We start from the raw sequence: 20,968 nt of genomic DNA, 5'->3' as shown, positions 1-20,968 counted from the left end.
AAAATGCTGGTTTTGTGCATTTTAAATTGAATTTCCATCCAAGCGGAGCTTAGCACAAATCACAAGTAAAAAAAATGAATTATATAGTAAACAAATGCATTATTAACCGTTTTCTAATATAATAAAAAAATGTAAAAATTAAGAATCTGAATAAATGTAAGTCCAGCTATAATTGCTTAAATAAATGTGTAAAAGTATAGTGCATCCTCCTGGTTACCAAAAAAATTTAGTGTAAAGGCTATATGTAGTTGCAGGAATACTGTGTGGAATAAGACCCAAATACCAAATGTAAAGTCCCAAGCTATAAATATTAACATGGCCAACTAAACACAATTTCTTTTTAAAAAAATCCTATACTAGAAAAAGGGGGATTTCTTCAAACTTAGAGATTTTTTAATACATGTGGATTTACGCTTTAAACAAAGTAGTTTTTTTGTTGTTGTTAAGGTCCTCATCCGGCATAACTCTTAACAATGTGCTGAAGTACTCTGTTGGATCAGGGCCTTAAATATTATTCCCTCAGAAATGTCAGGCCAATCCACAAAGCAAACCCTAGGAGACTGTGTAAATATTGACCATTCATTTCATACAGTCATAAAAGAGTTCTTGATACGATGATGAAAAGGCTGTGATTGTAAGGACATACTGTTATATAATTGGTAGCTCTGTCCATTAATAACTGAATTATGGAAAGCAGCAGGTATACATCTTTCTAATCACAAAAGAAAAATCTGTTTTTACATCCCATGGTTTATTTAGCAAGGCTTCTTCCTATTGTACTAGAAGTCTGATTACACAAGGAGCTACATACACACTCACGAAGTTATGTGAGTGAAACATACCTTATGGAAATGGTAAGATCCCGTGATCCTTTGTCTTAAACACTGGGGAAGGATTTAGGACATCGTAGCCTTATAAAATTTGTTATATTGTAGCAAAAATGCATTTACTAATTATGTCCTTTAGCAGCCCTTCTTTGAAATAGTAGTGGAGACTCCCCTATCCACTAGATCTGGTATCTCTTAATTTTGAAGTATGTATGAGAAGCATAAGGTGACTGCAGTGTACTAAAAAAAGGAGGATAACATATATAAGGGCACAATACTACTTGCTAAAAAGAAATAATATTCTGAAAGTTTGGTCAAATACTTGGTTGGTATTATATTGCTGGGGTTTACTTTGCTGAATGTACAGTAATCATGCTTCTGTGCACTAAGACAAAGTTAAAAATAGGAAAAAAAAGACAATTGTAAAAAATGATGAACATACATGGTTAACGGGGAATTCCTCTTAGGGAGGAAGCTGTCTACATATATTTCAACGGCTTTGAAATTATAGATATCACTTGAAATTCTGAAGACAGTCTGGGTATCTCTGCAGAGCTAAAAAAATGACTGCTTAGATCTGCAGGCCCTCTTCTGAAAACCCTGTGTAGTAAACAGAGCTACTGGTTAACACTCATTTATATGCCAATGGCAATATTAGTATTTTGTGTACAATCTATTGCCAAACCTAATATTTTCTGAATATCAGCAATAAAATGGTTAACAATACTGCCATTGAAACGATCATATTTTATGTTTCACAGTGAATGCCTCATTAAATTAATGGCAAAGTCCACACATGGCAGAACTATGGTTTCAAGATTTGGAAAGGAAGACAGAAATGCAGCAATTCACATTTGGTTCACAACTGGAAGTTCTGAGTCAGAAACATAAGAGATATCCTCCTTTACACAATTTTTTTTTAGATTTAGCAGCTCTAGCAACCAATTCTACAGCTTGTGCATCCACCTCTACAAAACTGACATAGCTTTCTAAAATATTCTAAGCTCAAGGCATCGGAGACTGCAACTCCTAAATTTGGGAATATACAGACACAGAACACAGAAGACATAAGGCCTTATTGACCCAAAGCTTACCACAACTAACGGATGCTTAGCTAAACGCAGTCTCAGAACCATTTAGACATGTTGTTTTATTCATTTATTAAAACTTGGCTATTACCAGTCTTTTTGTTTACTCTTGAGTAAAACCCTGAAGAAAATAAAGACCTGCTCATAACCAGATTATTTTTGGAACATGAGAACGTATCATCACTAGGATTGTTTGGCTGCTTTGCAACAATGTAAAAGCTTAACTCCCTGTACAACAGAACTCTTGGTCAACAAGTATATCAAATTAGTTACAGCAAAATTTGAATTAAGTAGTATTGCTTAGAAACATACAGAATTTCAAATAACTGCAATATCACCACAAAAAGCTTAAGATGGTAGAAAAATGATTTGATTTCTTGTTCAAGCAAAATATCAAGATGATAAAAGCTAAAATCATGTTGGAATTAATTAATTTAAAAAGCTAAACAGTAATCAAAATAGTATGATTTTGCATTCCAGTACTTCAGCCTCAGGGCAAAAAATCAATGCTTTATTTTATAACATTCTGTAATGTGATGGAAAACCATATCAGAACTTAAATAATGACAATTTTCACAGTATATCAATGGTTAACCAATAAATATAGTGGGTCATAATTCAAACAAGTGCAATTTTCAATCTGATACATATTGACACTTATTGGTTTCTAAAACTGGTCACTAAAATAATCTAAATGTTGGAAAGGGTGCGGAGTTTTCAGCTGTGGCTAACAGCTGCTGTAAACCAGAGTTATTTCAGTTTATCTTAAATTGATTTAAGCTAAACAGAAATAGGCCTGATTTACACCAAAACAGGAGTGTATACAGCGATATTTGAACTGGTATAACTAAGCTGTTTAAAAATCACACCATATATTCAACTGCAGAAACTTTCTCATTTAGAGAAGGCCTGTCACTAAATTCATACAGGCTATCTTTATCCAAATTGAACATTTCAGATTTTTCCCACCACCCTAGCCCTTTAAATACGTAGCATCAGCATAACATATTAAGCTTATTGTTTTATATTTATCAGGCTTGTCTCTTGAGCCATCTATACATAATATAATTATTCATCATTTAATAAATTTCAGATCTCTCTTTGAAGTGAGTGAAATTCTAACAATGCCTAGAATGTCATGGAAAGAATTCTGAATTATATCTAGAAACAAACACACATATCACTTACCATCACCTCTACATTCCGATGAGGTTCCACAAACCCATGAACTGTCAATTTACGAAGCACTGAAAAATACAGTAATATCTTGCTTGCACAGTCTATTTTTGTAGAATGCTGCCCCGCTCCCCACCCACCCAGATATCAAGTAATTAAACATATAGCTACAATATCCTTTACTTTGCTATAAAAGTCTCTAATTATTCAATTATGAAATAAATTGCATTTATTTTGCACCTTTAGACTCCTCACCTGCCTTTTTCCCACTAATTTAAGTTTGGCAGTACTAATTTAAGGTAGAGCGGGGTGAATAATTGATTTTGTGATTAGTTGCCAGTTCTGAAAAATTAGGAAAAAATTTAAATTTAGAAAAATTTCAGTCAATTAAAAATGTCTGTTTCAGGTTGAACAAAACATATTGTTCAACCTGAAATATTTTGTTTCTGGGCATTTTTAAAGAGCTAGATTCACAAGCGGCTGGAGGGGGAGGAGAAAGAGGTGGTGGTTATGGTGCCTCCCATACAAGCTTTAGCCCACTTATTAAGGCATTCACCCAGGATGTGGGAGACCAGGGTTCAACTCCCCCCTCTCCCAAATGTGGAGAGGGATCTGAACATGGGTCTCACATTGCAAGAGCGTGCCCCACCCACTGAGCTATGAGATATTCTGAGGTGGATCCCTCAGTCTCTCCTGGTGAAGCTCTTCCATTGGGTCTAAATTAAATAGCCATTGGAGCAGGGACATCAAGTTGGGTGTCCCACCTCTCAGATGAGTGCCCTAACCACTAGAATATAAAGTCAGATTCTCTCTCTCTTTCTGGCCAAATGATTATTTATACAAAGTGGAACAGCTTCAGCACAAGAGACTGAAAAAACCCACCCCGGACTACCCTAAAGCCCAGGGATCAGGACAGTCTTCCTCAATGTCGGAGATCCAATTCACCCATATGACTGTATATCGATAGTTAACGTCCCTGCTCCAAAGACTTATTATTTATACATAGTGGAACAGCTTCAACATGAGAGACAGAGAGACCCACACAATAATATCAGAGAGCCCAGTGACTGGGGAACTCTTCTGCAATGTGGGAAACCCAAGTTCAAATCCCTTCTCCACATGAAGCAGAAAATTGAACCTAGCTCTCCCACATCTCAGCTGAATGTCCTAATCATTGGACTACAGGTTATAAGATGGATAGTGGCAGCACCTCATCCTGCCATTTTGTGAATGGTGCCTTAGTGCCCCCCCACCCCCCCAAAATTTTTTAACTGAAACTGTTCAGCAAAATTCATATCAATATCACAAAGAGTTTCAGTGCCCTGAAAAATTAATTTTTTGGTAAATTTACTATTTGCCAATAAATATTCACCCAGCTCTACTTTAAGGTTCCATTCATGTCAAAATAAAGCTAATGGACAACAATGAAAAAAAGGTAACTCCAAAGAAGTTCTTCTTTTCCTGGTCTATCAAAAAGGATCCAGTGCCCTAATTTTACCATTTCTGGAGTTTTCACAGGGAAGATAATGTGGCATTTCCAGAAACTCCTGAATACTACAGCACACAGAGCCTTCCTTTTCAATCTTCTGATGTTTATAATAGTTGTGTTTATAGTCCATACACAGAAGGAACAGAGAGATTCACAAACTGCATCTCTTGAAACCCAACATAACACTAGGGTCACCCATAGCACAAAGTAGAAACAGCAACTCTAAAATGTGCAACAACTATACTAAATGGCTAACAACTATTAAAGAAGTTATCCAAAATACTCAAGTTATAGCTATTTCCAACTGGTTTCTGATAAAAGCAGATCCAGGTAAACAGATCAAGTTTCCAAGGTTCACACAAGATGCCAGGGACACCGTAACCCAACAACAGGAATACACAAATGTCACCTGAATAACCTTATTTCATCTTTTATAGTACATTAAGCATACATATTTAACAATCTTTTTAATTATTACCTTTCAATGACAACAAAGTTCTTTCTAATGAATTTGTAGCTGCAGCTTCATCTCCTGTAAAGATCTGTTGTAGGAATGTATCTGTGTGATGATTCCATAAAGAACAGGCAAAACTATAAATTCCAGATGCTAACTGTAAAGAAAAAACAATACACTTGAATCCCAATATTTGACACTAGTACAATAAATTTATAGATTCATAGATCTTTAAGGCCAAAATGGAATGTAAAATCTAGTCTGACCTCCACTATAACATAGGCCATCATCAATCCTATATAATAGCTTGTTTGATTAAAAAAAAAAAATCTTCCATAAAGGCATCCAGTTTTGATTTTGAAGACAAAGAATCCCCCACTTCTATTAGTAGTTTGTTTCAATTATTAAAAATGTGTTCCTTTATTTCCAATTTGAATTTATCTGGATAATCCACATGGCTACAAAAAGGGTTTTGTGACAACAATTTTTCTTGCTGGAGAACAAAATTGGAGAACTGGTTTCTTTTCAAACAAGTTTCAACACAACATATATTGTAGACTGGTGAATGTCTGTTACACTCTGCTCCAATTTCTAGTCATATTTATGTTGCGTAATAAAAAGTAGTAGTACTGTACAGTATGTGCATGTGTTGAACCCTGTTTTGATGACAGCTGCATAGTTATGCATATTCTTCACTGATGAAGCATATTAAACTGATTTTCTTCCCCAAGTTATTTAAGTTAAGAAATGATAGTGAGGTTGAGACAGATAGATAGTTGCAAATTTAAAAGCGTGGAGCAAGTCTTTATATATAAATAACTCAATTTACATTTCAAAAACCTTAATCTTTTATCCATCCTGCAAAAAAGTAAAGGGGCATACTGTATTTAGAAAATATTAGAAGAAATAAAGGTTACCTTCATGTAAGAAGACAGGATGATGCCCTAAATTTCCCAGAATGAGTTATTCCAACCTAGAGAATGAGGATTTAGTAGCCTGCACTGAGTTTCCTGCTCATTTATCCCATTAGATCGAGTGTATATGCACTTGATTCAGCCTCACAAAACATAGGTAAGCCAATAGAGACCAAGAATATTAATGCAGAGTCCTCGTGACTCTAACTTCCCTAGCATCTCATTTCCTCACTCTGGCTCTCTGGCAGCACAGCTCTGATGGAGCCATGCTGTGAGGGGCGTCCAACCAGTCACTGTTCCCAGAACACTTCTTGTGTATGGTACGCAACAGCTGTCCACACTGCCAACCAGGAGTCTGCGCAAGTTAATGCTAGTTCAGTCACAATAAATCTGCAGTGCGCAAACTCGTGGGTTTGGAGGTGAAAGGGAATTTATACTACTGAAAGCAACAGCTCCTCAAGCCCCAAAATGCTTTGCATCCATGCAGTCTGAAGTCTGTAGAGAACCTGCAGGGTTTCCGTTGTTCCCTGGGAGGAGAATGCTGCAGAGATGGCCTTCCCTGACTGAGTTTGCATTCTCCTCATGTAAATGGAAAGGTGTATTTGAGCCTTTGAAACATTTTCAGGGGTAGTAGGGGAAAAGTACAAACATCTTGGTTGAAAATTTAACGAGTGGGCAAAGGAGGCTGGCATCATGGGCCAATCAGAGATGGGAGTCAACATTTCAATAATGAATGAGACAGGACAGGTATGATAGGGATAAGCTGTAAGCGCCATGTAAGTGAATGCAAGTAGTAATTTATATTTGATACGAACAGAGAAGGGGGAGCCAGTGGTGAGGTGATGTAATGGGCTAGGAGAATAATCTTTCCAGCAGCATTTTGAATGGATACGAAGAGGGTAAGGATGCATTTGTCAAGGCCAGACAAACGGACACTGCACTAGTTGAGACATGATATGAGGATAGCTTGGACAAGAGTTTTAGCTGTGTGGATGAGTAGAAAAGGTTGTATCATTGACATGTTATGAAGAAAGACTAAGCAAAATTTAGACAGGAGGATCTAGAACACAGATCTGAGTTAAAGATGATGCACGGGTTACAGGCCTGAGTGATAGGCAGGATGGCAGTGTTGTCCACAGTGATCAAGAAAAAAGGAAAGAAAGAAGAGAGCCTTCAGGGGATGGGAGGATATGAGCTTTCTTTTTAGCCATGCTGAGCATGAGCTGACAGCTAGACATCCCCAGATATTAGTTTGAACAGAAGGAGATAGGTCTGGAATAAAGAGGAGGATCTGTGAGTCATCAGCATAGAGATAGTAGCTGAATTTGTAGATGAGATTATCCAGAGATAAGGTAAAGAGAAGGGACCAAGGACAGAGCCCTGCAGAACCCCAAAGAAAGCTGTAGGATGGATGAAGAGGACATTCTGAAGGTCACACTGAAGGAGCAATTAGAGAGGTAGGAGGAGAACCAGAGAAGGAGAGAGTCAGGAGAACAAGATTTCAAGAGGAAGAACAAGGTTGACTATGTCGAAGGAGGCTGACAAGTCAAGGAGGATGAGAATGAGGTACTGGTTCTAAGCTTTAACTAGAAAGAAGTCATTAGAGACTTTGGCGAGAGTGGCTTCAGTGGAGTGCAAAGTGGGGAAGCTGGACTAGAGAAGGTCAACGGTGGCACTGGAGGAGAGGAACCTCAGACTGCTATTGTAGACAGTGCCTTCAATGAGCTTTAACTATCCACAATGACTGCAAGATCTCTTTTGTGACTGGTAACAGCTAATTTAGTCACTATCATTTTGTACGTATAGTTGGGATTATTTTTATTAACATTAATTACGCTTTGCACTTATCAACACTGAATTCATAAACCACAGTCTCACATGGTAAACCGTGGTGCTCATTTGATCAACAGTTATGTAAACCAACAGTTATGATGAAAAACCCAATTTTTTTTTTTTTTTGCTAATTAACAAAAATACATAACCCAGGGACCTCACCAACCTCACTATATGCTGTCATGAATTAAGTTAAACTGCATTAAGACTATTTTCATTCAGAATGAGTGTGTCCACACTGGGGTTTAAAGCAGTTTAATGAATCCACTTTAAATTTACACCTGTAGTTAATTTGGATTAAACTTTCCTGAGTGGCCCCGAATAGACAAGCCCTTAGTTCGTTTCACTCTCGAATCATGGGGTCAGCACTAGCATCTTCACACTGGCCTCAGAGAGCAGTTTAGGAATCAGAGGCAGCATGCTGTATTTTCATACGGACAGCTGAACCAGATGTTCAAAATAAGCTTACCTGGGTTAGGGGCTTTTGCTCAACCAAACTCTTGCAGGTCATCTTATGCAGGAAGCATTAGGGAGTAACTTGTACAAGAAAGTGGGTCAATCAGATCACAAAGGCATTGCAGCAACTTGATGCGCCACCTTTGGCAGAATGACTGAGGACACTTGGGTTTCAAGAAGAATGCAAACAGGTCTGTTAAGGCCACAGCTGCCCCCAATCAAACACAAGAGACCAAAAGACAGAGGAAAGGAGATTATATTTCCCTAAAAGCATTACACTGTAGCTTAGAGCATCTACCACATAATTATATTTTCCCTGAAGGACGACTGACCACCTCAGCAAAGAGATTTTTCTGTCACCTTTTTTTTCTGTGAATTTGGACACCTATTAACATGTACTCAGACAGCCCCTATTTGTTCAGTTAAATAGTATAGAGCATCCTGAATACACACCCTTGCACAACATGAACCTGAATATTAATGCCCGGCCTATAATGAATTTGGAAATACCATCAGCACCTTTCTAGATAACCATTGTTTAATATAATTCTGGACAGAATGGTACTAATACAGTTCTCTGTGCCTAATCGTGCTAGAAAACAGCTTTACAAAATATACTTCATATTACTTCATCTTCCACCCATATTAGTGGGTGGAAGATGCACTATTCTTTAATATATAGGACAAATCTATAGGCTATAATCAATAGATTTTTACAATGGTGACAGCAGTTGCATGAGGCCTGATTTGTCATTTTCATTCAGACCTGTTAAATTAATACAGGCAGTTGAATGCTGCCTGGGATAATTGAATTTTATTTCTCCTCTGCCACAGAGATCCTATGAGATGTTGGGCAAGTTATTTAAACCAAACTTCCTACAGGCGGGGACTAATTGTGTTCCCAATTTCTGGGTGTTGGTCTTGAGAATCCAGATTCTGATTTACAGAAATGCTGAGCACTCACAGCTGCAACTGAAGTCAACAGAAGCTGTACTTTGAACATATAAAGTGCTACATAATGTAAAGTACTCTGAAGAATCAGGCCATAGGTGCCTCATATTGGGCCCCCAAAATTAGTGAACAATTTTGACCTTCGTCTCTTTGTGCCTCTGCTCCCCATGTGTAAAACAGGAATACACGTCACAAGGATGTTGTGAAGATTAATTAATGACTGTGAAACACTCTGATACTAAAGTGATGAGCATCACAGAAAAGCCCAAGAGTAAATTCATAATTTTGTATTCACAGCACTGTTTGAATAGCGTGCAGTAAATAAAGCTTACGGGGTCAGATATTATACAAGAAAACAAAATGTTGAATAGCTTCTTATTAACGGAGCCCCCTCCATCTTGTGCACTGAATGAGGAAGGGGTCCTGTGGCAAGAAATAGTTACTATGTAATTAAAGACTGTATCATGATGCATAACATAAGGGGATTGAATAAAGGTTGTACAGGATACTGTAATGCTGTCAATTTCCTAACTTTTGAGTGCTTCATTTTGCAACTTTACAGAAATAAAACTGAAAAAAATATTAATTTCCTAGGTTTTTAAAAAAGCAAACTGAAAAAACAAATTCCATCACATCACATCATATTGACACCTTCGTGTTCTTCTGCAGAGTTGGAACCTTTGGGTCCACCGCACACAGACCTCTGCCACTTTAGAGGATGGAATTACTGGCAGCAATAATAGGTTGTTACCCTCTATGTAGAGCAGTATTAGAGGGAGATGACACACACATTTGGCCAGTGGGTTTCACAGATATTTACAGACAGCAAAGGAATGGCAAAACTTAGCAACCTTGGGTCCAGGCTCTGGAGAGGAGTACTCTAGAGATCGCAGTCCCTTCTGCTTGTCTGTTTTGTCCTCCCTAGAGCTCATCCTTCTACCCCATCACCACCAACCTGTCCTCCTATCCCATTTCCAGTCTCCACTAAAGTTTCTCATCCCAGTGCCAGTCTCCTTCACAGCCAGTTCTAGTTTCCATCCTACCAGCTCCTTGTCCAACCTGTCTCTCCCTCACTGTGACGCGCACACATTGGATCCAATCTCAGTCTCCCTTTTCACCAACAAAACTCTTCCCTGACTCCTGGTCCCAATTGACCAGCCATTCCGAATTCTCCCGCTGTTCCTGGCTCATCCCATCTCCCTCTCTCCATTCTCCTTCTCCTCACTGGTTCTCTTTCTCTTCTTCCAGACAATCCCACTATCTCCTCTTTGCCTGATTTTGTGTCTTCCCTCCCTCATCTTCCCCTGGTTTCCCTCACTGGCTCCCAATCCAAGCCACCCACACACACCCCAGCTCCCTGTCCCAGCCTCCAAGCCCAACCAGCCCCAACCTCCAGTTCCCATTCCCAGTCTCCTTATCCAACCAGTACCAACCTCTAAGCCCCATCTGCCAGTGCCAGCCTCCATCCCTCATCTCAAATGCCCAGTCAGTCCCCAAATCCCCTCTTCATGTCTCTCATTCACAGCTGCCTTGTCCACTAGTCTCTGTCATCCCCCAATGATTACAAGTCTACTTTCTGTCTTCCACCCCAGTCCCAGTCTCACCAAATTCCTAGCCCCAAACTATTCCTTTCCCATCCCCCCAGTCCAGCTCTTGTTCCCTCTGCATTCAAGTCAGTCAGCTTCCTCCTCCACACTTCCCATGCGCCAGCAAGGGGGTCACTGAGAGCACTGGAGAAGCAGACTCCTGGCTCTCAGTTCCATTGCCCGGCATCACTTTGGCACATTCCATTCTTCTGAGCCACACCTAGTGTGGAGCATGCCAAGTCACAATGTATGTATGGTGCATATTCAGTCTGGCCAGCAGCAGTTGTTGTTAGGGAATGGAGCATGCTCAGGGTGGATGGAATCTTCTGGCACTTTAGATGCTGAATTCTAAGAATTCTCTACTGAGCATGAGCAAACCGAGTTTTCAATGCCTTGTAATTTGGCCAAACTTGGGGGGATTTTCACAGGACAAGCAAAAGACACATCCCACCTGATAAATGTTGAGTGTCTGCTCCAAAGCAGGGAGGCTATGATGGGGTAGTGAATCCTAATGGTCACCCACCCCATCACGTGGCATGGCCCTTTAAGAGGCTGAAAAGATGCTGCTTAGGAAGGACTAGAAAACTTGATTAACAGAACCCAACTCCAGGGAGGAGAGCTGGGGAGACTCCTAGGTAAGGAGAAAGTGTAAAACTAACCAATAAAGTTGTGTTCCAAAGAGGAGGGCTGGGGATTCTTGTGAAAGGAAGGACTGAAAAGGGGTAATCCCGAGAAGGAATTGGGAAGGTTTCCCAGACCAGAGGCTGTTTACTGACATAGGAAAGAGTCTCCTGAAGGAAGGAGCCAGCCAGAGACAGCTAGTTAGACTAAGCCCAAGGTGATAAATGTCCCCGGGTGTGTCTGAGTGAGCTTCTATTTGTGCTTATGGCTATCAATAGTAAATTATAAATAATAAATAATAAAACACTTGCAAGGAGGTTGCTCTTTGATTAAAAAAGATCTGTCTGGACTTGTTTATAACCCAGGTTAAGGGAAGTGAGGAAGGGTTCTCCTGTGATGTCATACCAAACCGAAAGGGGCACACACCGGACCTCCACACCATCACAGAGCCACTAAAGCTTCTCAGAGAATAGGTCACCAGAATTTTTTTTTTTTTTTGAACACACAATGTATTTTTGCCCTAGCCTCATACTTGTAATTACTGAATCATGTTGGTTAAAATTTAAACAAACAAACAAACAGCCTGAGGAAGACATCTAGCATGGAAAATTTCAGCCCAATGGTTAAAAGTTTGTGAGAGTAATGAGCAACTGAAAACAGGATCTTATCATGGAAAGCATCAGGCAACCTAACAGGTGGTGCTACCAGCTCACCTTAGCCTACTGTTTAAAAAAAAAAATACATTACATATTATGACTTATGTCATGTATAGAGAATAAATAACCATTTATGAAACCCTTTCACATGTAAACCTCCCATGTACCCACTTCCACAAACCATCACAAACCTTTTTAAACAAATATGTAAAACTGCATTTCTACTCCTCTCTCAAGCCCAGAATATTACATGTTGCATTATCAACAGTGTTACTTACATCATAGAAAAGTTTCCTATCTGCAGCAAGTCGTTTAGATGCCAGAGTCTTAGTAACATGATAAAAAGTAAGTAATGCTCTGTGTTGGCGGAGGTCATCTTGGATTTTCACTGATTCTAGAAGAGTAGGAATAAGCTCTGGCCACTGTCTAGGGCAGTCCAGCCTAGCAACTTTAGCAATCAACACAGAGATCTGAGTGGCTATCTGCAGAGAAAACAATTACCAGAAAGACACACATAAGGCCAAGACAGATTTCATAAAATTTACATTCCAGAAACATAACTTCTGTTACATTTAATAAACCCGCTATTAAAATTTTAAGTTAGTTGTTTAATTGAGACTTCAGCCAACATTTTACTATGTTACTGGATTTTAAAGGGCAACTAGAGTCATTATACACATTTTAGCAGCCCTATTGTAGTTAGGATTCAATAATTTAGAGACCATTCTTGACCCAGTGAAAAGTTTTTAAGCTGACCTCATTTCCCTTCCTGTTTAATTCTATAAAGGTTTTTTTACACACACACACAGAAGATAAACACACATATATAGAAAGCTAGGTAGTGTTAACAATACATATGGCACTCATCAGCATAGTATATGAGCACCACTTCCTGTTTCTATACATGGCCTTTTTGCCTTCTCTATTTGTATAAAAGTAAGAAAAGTGTTGGCAGAACATAATGCTAAAAACAGGCTGTAGCTTCAAACAGCCACAAACTAAGTGCTTGGAGCAGCTAAGCATTTAAGCACATGCTTAAAGTTATGCACTCAAGGCACTTTACTGGATCAAGGACTTAGCTTGCTAGTCTGCTTCAAGCAGCAGTAACTTGTCCTATTTCCCCCTGAGATTTGCCATGGATGACAATGTTTTGGGGGGTTTTATGGGTTGGATTCATGAGCAGGCTCATCACCCTTTTCCAGCAGCAGCCAGTCTGTACAAATTTGCAAAAAGAAAAGGAGTACTTGTGGCACCTTAGAGACTAACCAATTTATTTGAGCATAAGCTTTCGTGAGCTACAGCTCACTTCATCGGATGCATACTGTGAAGTGAGCTGTAGCTCACAAAAGCTTATGCTCAAATAAATTGGTTAGTCTCTAAGGTGCCACAAGTACTCCTTTTCTTTCTGCGAATACAGACTAACACGGCTGTTACTCTGAAATCTGTACAAATTAAAACTAAAGAGGATGGTGTGTGTTTGTGTAAGTCACTAGAACTACTTGTGGTTAAACTCATCCGTAAGTGCTTTGCTAAATCAGAACCTGAGGCAGCTTGCAAGCTTGTAGTACGAAGAGTTGCCCAGGTTCAAAAACCAGTATTGGCCCCTTGCTCCATCCAAAAAGACATCTTCCAGTCAGGAGGGTCAAAAGATATGCTCCAACCAGCCAAAGAGAGACAAAGCAAGCTATGGGGACAGAGGGAGTTTGCAAGGGTAAAAACATATAACTTGTTTCATTGCTTCTTTAATTGTCCGACCTAAGTTTTATATCTCCAATTTCCCATGCAACACCCCTTCCTGCCAGTTTTTTTATTATGTCATTGGCAGTAGAAGGAGGCAGAGTTGCTGGTGAAATTCAGATCCTGTTTTCTCTTCCTTCCCAACAGCAGCACAAAGGGCTAACAGGAACGGAAAGGCTGTCAGCAGCTTAGGTAGATCTGCAGGATGGCCTAAAAAAAAAGTATTCATGAGGGTTGGTTTTGTAAGCATCAGAATCAGCCGACTGATATCCACAGAAGCACTTTGATTCTTTGTACCCTCCATATGGTTGATTTATTCCTGGGGTGCAGGGCTGCATCCACATATCTTGTGGATTTCCAAAAATCAGAAGCTCTACTACTCACCAGATAGTAATATCCTACTTATTTAATCTGCACGCACACACACCTTTTTCTATAATTTGTCTGGATTTATTTGTCTATATAATTTAATTTGTCTGAGTCTTCATTGCCCAACCTTATGAGCAACATTATGCACGACTGTAGTGTTCATGTTACAGACCTGCTGTCAGAAAACAACAATGAATACTGTTCACCAAGAACCCAACCCATCAAGCTGTACAGTTGTTCATGATAAATACACCAGGTAGACAGTGAACCAGATTACGGGCACTTAGGTACTACAGAGAAAGGTGCCTGTGAATTAAGATACAAAAGAAACTTCATACTACTGCAAAAGACAAAAAGGTTTTAATCCTTTTTAAAGGCATCTTTCTTGAAGCCCTAGCTATTTCACAAATTGAAATGCTCAAAAATGGAAAAAATGCTCAAGTAGTTTAAATGAATAAAAATACACATAGGTGCCAGTGTGACCATGCAAAATTTCAGTTTGCAAATAAAGCACCTGAGATGGTGGAGATCGAGGAGGGTTCTCCAGCTACTCTTCATTTTGGGAACTAGGAAGTATGATGAGCAAAAACCCTTTCCTTGGTACTGAAGAGTTACACCCACTCTGTTGTTCCTTGTCGTAAGAGGGATTCTACTTCTTGTATGAGAATCTCCTCATGAAAATGGCCCCTGAAAAGGAGTGAGGATGGGGGTTTTGGAGGGGCAGGGAGGTAAATTTGATCACAAGCCTATTTTTTTGTTGTTATTGCATTCCAAAGATGGAAAAATAGTGCTAGATGATCCCCAAAGGGTGTATGGGAATTGGTAGGTGTTGACGTCACTGGTTTGCAGCTCTTGAATACCAATCAAAAATATTGTTTAGATGGGAGCTGGAACTGGGATGATTATATTTCCACAGAAGGTGCATGGAAACACAGAAGGTGCATGGAAACAGAACTTCTGAAAGCTTTGCCTCTTATGGAGTGGCACATAAGGTTGAGCTATTGGTCTAAGCTTCTATGACTGGCTGTGGCATTTTCTCTTTGGGGCAGGGGTACATATCCCAGGGAGCAGATGATGGTCCTTTAGAGAGTGTAAGGATTCATCTGTCTTTTGGTTAAAAAGATGAGTTTCTTCAAATGGCAGGTCCTCTGTGATATTCTGGACCTCCCTGGGAAACCCCAAAGCATGAAGCCATGATTCATGTCACATCACAAGATGTATCTGCTGTGCATCTACCTCTGATTGAAGAGTGGTTCTGGCAACCAACTTGCCTGCCTCAATGAGAGCTTGAAATTGAGCTCTATATTGTTGCGGAAGATTGTCGACAAAGAGTGTGAATTTGCAATAGTTCAAGTAATCATACTTAGCCAACAGTACTTGGCAATTGGCTATTCTGAACTGGAGGCTAGTAGAAGTGAAGATCTTCCTTCCCAATAAATCAAGGCATACACCCTCCTTATTGACCAGAGTTGATCTAGAGTGTTGCTGTATAGATGTTTCTGTGGCAGCCTGGATGACCAAAGAGTTAGAAGCAGAATGAGAAAAGAGAAATTCTGCCCCTCTGGATGGGACAAAACAGTGTTTTTCTTTCCTCTTAGGGGTATGGATGCAAGTGACTGGGATATGTCAGAGTGTTCTAGTTAGTTCCAAAATGGTTACATTAACAAGAAACGCAATTTGGCTGGATCTGGAGGATTGGAGGATCTGTAGCTCCTCCGCAACCCTAAGTAATAGTTCCTCGAACTGCTTATAGTCATTGTGGGGATGGAGATGCAGTCATTGGAGTGACTGCTTCATCCAGAGATCCTGAGAACAGTCTTGATGTTATGGGCAAAACTGCCAGATCCAGCTCATAATCATCCCTTTCCATCGGGTCAGGAGGACTCTCTTGCTGTCCTCTCACAAGGGAGGAGTGGACTGACCCTAATGGATTGTGTCAACTCTGCAAGGTGGTACAGGTCCCACAGTCTCCATTAAGAGCACTAAGCTGGGTCAAAGAGTGGTTGGGAAGGTCCCCAGGGCATGGGGTACCAACGGCTTCAAGGCAGATGCTGAGGTGGGTGTTGGTTGCAGAATGATCCAGGTCCCCTATCTGGGAAAGCATGCCTCAGTAGAGGAGACATTGGTTCTTTGGGTGGTTCAGAGACTCCTGAGAAAGAAAACACTTATTCTGGATCTATCAGCAGTTCTCTCCACTGGAGGGAAACCATGGTTGGATGACGGAATGGGAAACAGACACCTCCCACAAGCTGCATCTCTTGGTGGAATCCAGACCTCCATTATGAGGTAAGGGCAGGATTGTGATGGAGACTGGGGATCCGGGAAAGCAAAAATGTTGTTGGGGTAGAGTAAAACTCTGCTCTCCCTGGAGCACAAAGGGTCCTGGCCTGCCCAGAAGGACAGAGCTAGCGCAGCTACAGTTTGTGCCACAGTTAAGTAAGGCAGAGCCAATGCTGCTGGTGGTTGAGGCTCCCTATGTTTGGCTTTTGTCAGTGCCATTGTTTATCGGGGTTTAGGCTTAAGTTGGTACCAGAGCACTGTCACTGGAGCGTGGTCTGGCAGCAAAGGAGCCCTGTATTTGGGGGCTCCCTTGTCATGATCCTGAGACTTAGGATTTTCTAAGTCCTCATGGGATGAGTGGGAAAACTTATTTGACTTATGCAGGGTTGTATCCAATTTTGAAGAGATTTTGGAGGAGAATTTGCTCTTGTTTTTATGAGAATGCTCCTGCCCTCCCGACAAGACCCCAATGTGGGATCTGTGGGAGTAGATTCCCTGGCTCCTAAGTCAGACCTCACAACAGGATGTATACTCATTGCTGAGTCAGGCTGATGTACTGGAGGGGGATCCTCCAGTCTGAGTCCAACTGCTTGCTCCATTAAGCAGTTCTTAAGACGAAATTCCCACCCCCCTGGGGAAGGAGCAGCATATACTGCACCTTGCCACAATGTGTGCTTCCCCGAGACTGTACTGGCAGCACTGATGGTCATAACTGATTGAGAAGAAGTGTTGGCAAGAAGCACAGATTTTGAAGCCCAGAGTCCTGGACATAGTTCAGCACCCGCAAAGGGGTACTGGTGGAAGGGATGAAGAATCTAACTATCTAACTATAAACATAACTAAAAACTATCAAGTAAAATTCTCAACTATTTACAAAATATATACATATGATTGAACAATAAAGGAAGATGCAGCTCTGAATGCTGGAGTTTCCAACCCAGACCGAGCAGCAGGATGAAGGAATTGGAGAGGTAGACAGTCCACTCTGCCCTTTATCTCCGTGATTAGAGGCACAAGGAGAGAGAGGGTACATGTACGGACCAACAGACACTGCCTTCACAGTGGAATAAACTTAGGGAGCAGCACTCAAAGAATGAGTCTTTAGTCTGCCTCAGACAAACCCAGAAGTGCAAAAATTAGTTATTTTAAAACACAAGAAGATATAAATTTAATTCTGAAATATAAAAGGGTGTAATTATGGTAATCCATTCAAATTAAGAAAAACTTGATACTTAAGAAAAGCTTTATTCTGTGATAAAATCTTATATCCCACATTAACATGAAATACTATCTGAAAGGAAACATGAAAATTGGAAATTCTGTCACATCTCATTTTTAAACTTTCATTAACAAAAAAAGTTACATTCCAATAAGAGCACTTGTTAAGAGAATAACTAATCATCATTAATTTCATTACTAACCTGATTCACTGGTTCATTGAAGTTGGTGATGAGCCCAGCACGCAATGTAGATTTCTCCTCTTCCGAAAGAGCACTGTTATAATAAGATGTTTAATTAACATGTTATATTTTCAAACTATAAATCCCCCCCAACTTTTAAGGCATATTTATAGAGAGTTATTTTTATACGTAGTATCAGTAAAAAATTTGAAGACCCAGGATGGATAAAAATCAATGATTTTTTGAAAAATCAAAATATTAGATTTGTTAATTTAAATTGAACATTTTTAATTTAAGTTGTTTTTACTACTTACATTAGATACAAGTTTATTTTTTAAAAATAACCTATTTAAAATTAAATTTGAAATTGACAACCTATTGTGAGACATATACTTATAATCTATTGAAATCTTTTAAAATTAAACAAAATATGATATTAAGCAGTATACGTTTGCTGCCAAGTTTTAAAGAAAGTCAGATCACTGAACGGCTGGAAGTCACTGGTTAAGCACCTGGAACCATAACATGATGAGCATGCTAAACCAGCTTTTGACAGCAGTAGCCTCTTCTGCAGGTGCAGTGAGAATATTTTCTTCATTTTAGTTTATTCAACTAGTTCAGCTCAATGACTAGTTTATTCAAAGTTAAGAAACCAATTAGGAACTGGAAAAGCATGAAAGCTTGTTTTTTCTTCCAATCTGAATCAAAAGTAGGTGTGAGAACATGAGATCTACTAGTTCTAAAATCTTCCAGGACATGACGACCTGAAACAACCACTTCAGTTCACTAACTAAGATAATACATCCTTTGATTAATAAATCAATCTTAAATGCAAAACGTGTTTTAATAATTTTTTTTCTTATGTATCTACCACATTTAAGGTAATTTTATTTAATTAATTTAAAAAAATAAAATACTGGTTTTGTGCATGTTTAATTGAATTCCAATTTCCATCCAAATAGAGCATAACACAAATCACAAGTCACAAATCACAAGTAATGTCATTCAACATTTTCTAACATACTGTAAAAATTAATAATCTAAATATATGTAAATTAAGCTATATAACTGCTTAATTAGTGTAGACAGAGCATATCCTCTGGCTTATAAGAAAGGAGAACCAAATTTAGTGTAAAGGCTGTATTTAGTTGCAAATTAACATTTTAATGGTTACCAACCAAAGAAAAAACCTTTCTGTGGGAAAATAACTAAAAAAGTACAAATGCAAAATACGATTAAAATTAATTACTTAAATCAAGGTTTCCTGTATCCTGATTTAAATCAAGATTAAAATCAGTGATTTAAATTGCTCTGATTTAAATCAATTCACCCTGAAAAGACCATTTCCATTTGAGTTTAATACATCTGACTGGATGAAGAATATTTTCATGCATATAGTTTTCTTGCTACTAAAAAAACTTCAGCCTGGTGAAGTATAAAAAGATTATTATTCAGGTCATTGACATTTGAGAAAGTGGAGAGACAATAGGAGGACACAAAGATGGACGAATACATGAACTTATGAGACCTTTTGTCATCAACTTTTTATGGACTTCCAGCAGGGTATATAAATCACTTTACAAGCGGTTGTGTGTAAATAGGTAATACACACAGACTTATGACAGATTTATCTTGGTTGCAATCCATTATTAACAGACTCAAACCCAACACATATATCCTTTTGCAAGTTATTTGTGAGTGTAAGACAAATATAGAAAACAGGATCAAACTGACGCTGTGTATGAAATATTATGTATAGAACTGTAAGCTGATGTACAAAAAAGAGGGATGAACAGTGAGGGACTTAACGCAAGTAAATAATACTTTTTACTTTATCTTTATACAGCACTGTACTTTTCACCAAAGTATTTTAAAGTATGTTTCAAACAATTAAGCCTCAAAACACCTATGAGGTTATTAGATATTGTATTATTTTCACATAAGGTTAAATTAAGCTGCAAAAAGATTAAGTGATATTGACACAATGCAAAAAACATGATTATAATTAAGTCATTCTACTGATTTTTAAACATGCATTTTCTTGTTTTCCTTTCATATCGTCACTACAGGGCAACATTAAAGTTGTTTGGATTACATAACAGTAAATGTTTATAACTTAACATGTTTGGATTTCTTAAAAATTAAATCTTAACTCTGAATTTCCCTAGCTTAATACTTGATTTTGGGATAATTACAATATCCCAGTAATGTTTATTTTTATCCTAAATTGAGATGCGCTATCAATTTTAATTCCATTTTAGCATTGCTTTGTCTGGGAATTTCCTTGTTTTTACGTAATTAAAAGCTACATACATGAACACTAAAACAAGAATCTCCAAGAGAATGTTATAATGTGATAGTTCTAATTATAATGACAATATGAAGTATCAACATTAAATCATTTTAACTTGTATGACCAGATTCACAATAATTTATCCCACTCTAGGTTGTGCAAAACACACAGACCAATTCAATTGAGTTCAGAGCTGCTTTGTTTTGCCACAGCAGCAAATCCTAGTTTTCCTTGTCCCTGTTTTTGTACCTCCCTATATTCACTTGTGAACATGGAGAGACCTTAATTTCTCCCTGCCTCTCTCCCTGCATTCATCTGCATGCATGTTCCCCCTCTCTCTCACTTTCGATATTGAACAGATCCAGTGCCAACAGTAGCTTTAGAAAATAAAATTTTAGGATTAAGTCATTTGTGCCATTGCTTATCACAACTGAAAATGTATCTGTCAGCAGAGGCAGGAGCATAAACCTTCCTTCAGAGAAACTCAAGAATGGCCTCTAATCTCCCATTTGTTCTCAACAAGAATGAACCAAGTTGTTTTCTGGGAAAATGGATACCCGCTATGCAAATACACGGATACAATCTGAAGGCCCAAGTCAGCTGACATGGGCCAGTCATAGCTGTGCCAGAAGTCTTCTACCACAGTATAGACATACCCTAAGTCCTACTGAGAAACAATAGGAGAGAAAAGACCTTCTTAAAAAGGCCTTCTTAAAAAGGCCAACAATCAAAGGCAATTCTTCTATACTATAACTTTATTGGTTACCCTCTTTTGAATGTAAAACTTTGATTTATGAATATTAATGGCAAAAAAGACCATTAATAGTAAAAAAAAATT

At 38.8% G+C, this 20,968-nt stretch overlaps 1 protein-coding gene across 7 annotated transcripts in view; it reads right to left on the bottom strand.

Annotated features, from left to right (window-relative positions):
* Nucleotides 1–20,968, bottom strand: part of IPO11 (importin 11) — a 297,412-nt gene that overhangs the window by 243,731 nt on the left and 32,713 nt on the right. For 6 of the 7 annotated variants that reach the window (XM_048851650.2, XM_048851646.2, XM_048851648.2 and 3 more), the window contains exons 5-8: nucleotides 17,859–17,931; nucleotides 12,330–12,533; nucleotides 5,059–5,191; nucleotides 3,104–3,162 (exon numbers count right to left, since the gene is read on the bottom strand). In XM_048851650.2, the coding sequence (XP_048707607.1) occupies nucleotides 3,104–3,162; nucleotides 5,059–5,191; nucleotides 12,330–12,533; nucleotides 17,859–17,931 (469 nt within the window). Of the gene's footprint in view, nucleotides 1–3,103; nucleotides 3,163–5,058; nucleotides 5,192–8,250; nucleotides 8,416–12,329; nucleotides 12,534–17,858; nucleotides 17,932–20,968 lie in introns of those variants that run through there. The other variant, XM_048851651.2, reaches the window with a different exon arrangement.

This window comes from Caretta caretta, chromosome 5, assembly GCF_965140235.1.
Source record: "Caretta caretta isolate rCarCar2 chromosome 5, rCarCar1.hap1, whole genome shotgun sequence".
Lineage (NCBI taxonomy): Eukaryota > Metazoa > Chordata > Testudines > Cheloniidae > Caretta > Caretta caretta.
The sequence above is the reverse complement of the archived record's forward strand: the minus strand, read 5'-3'. Positions and strand labels throughout refer to the sequence as shown.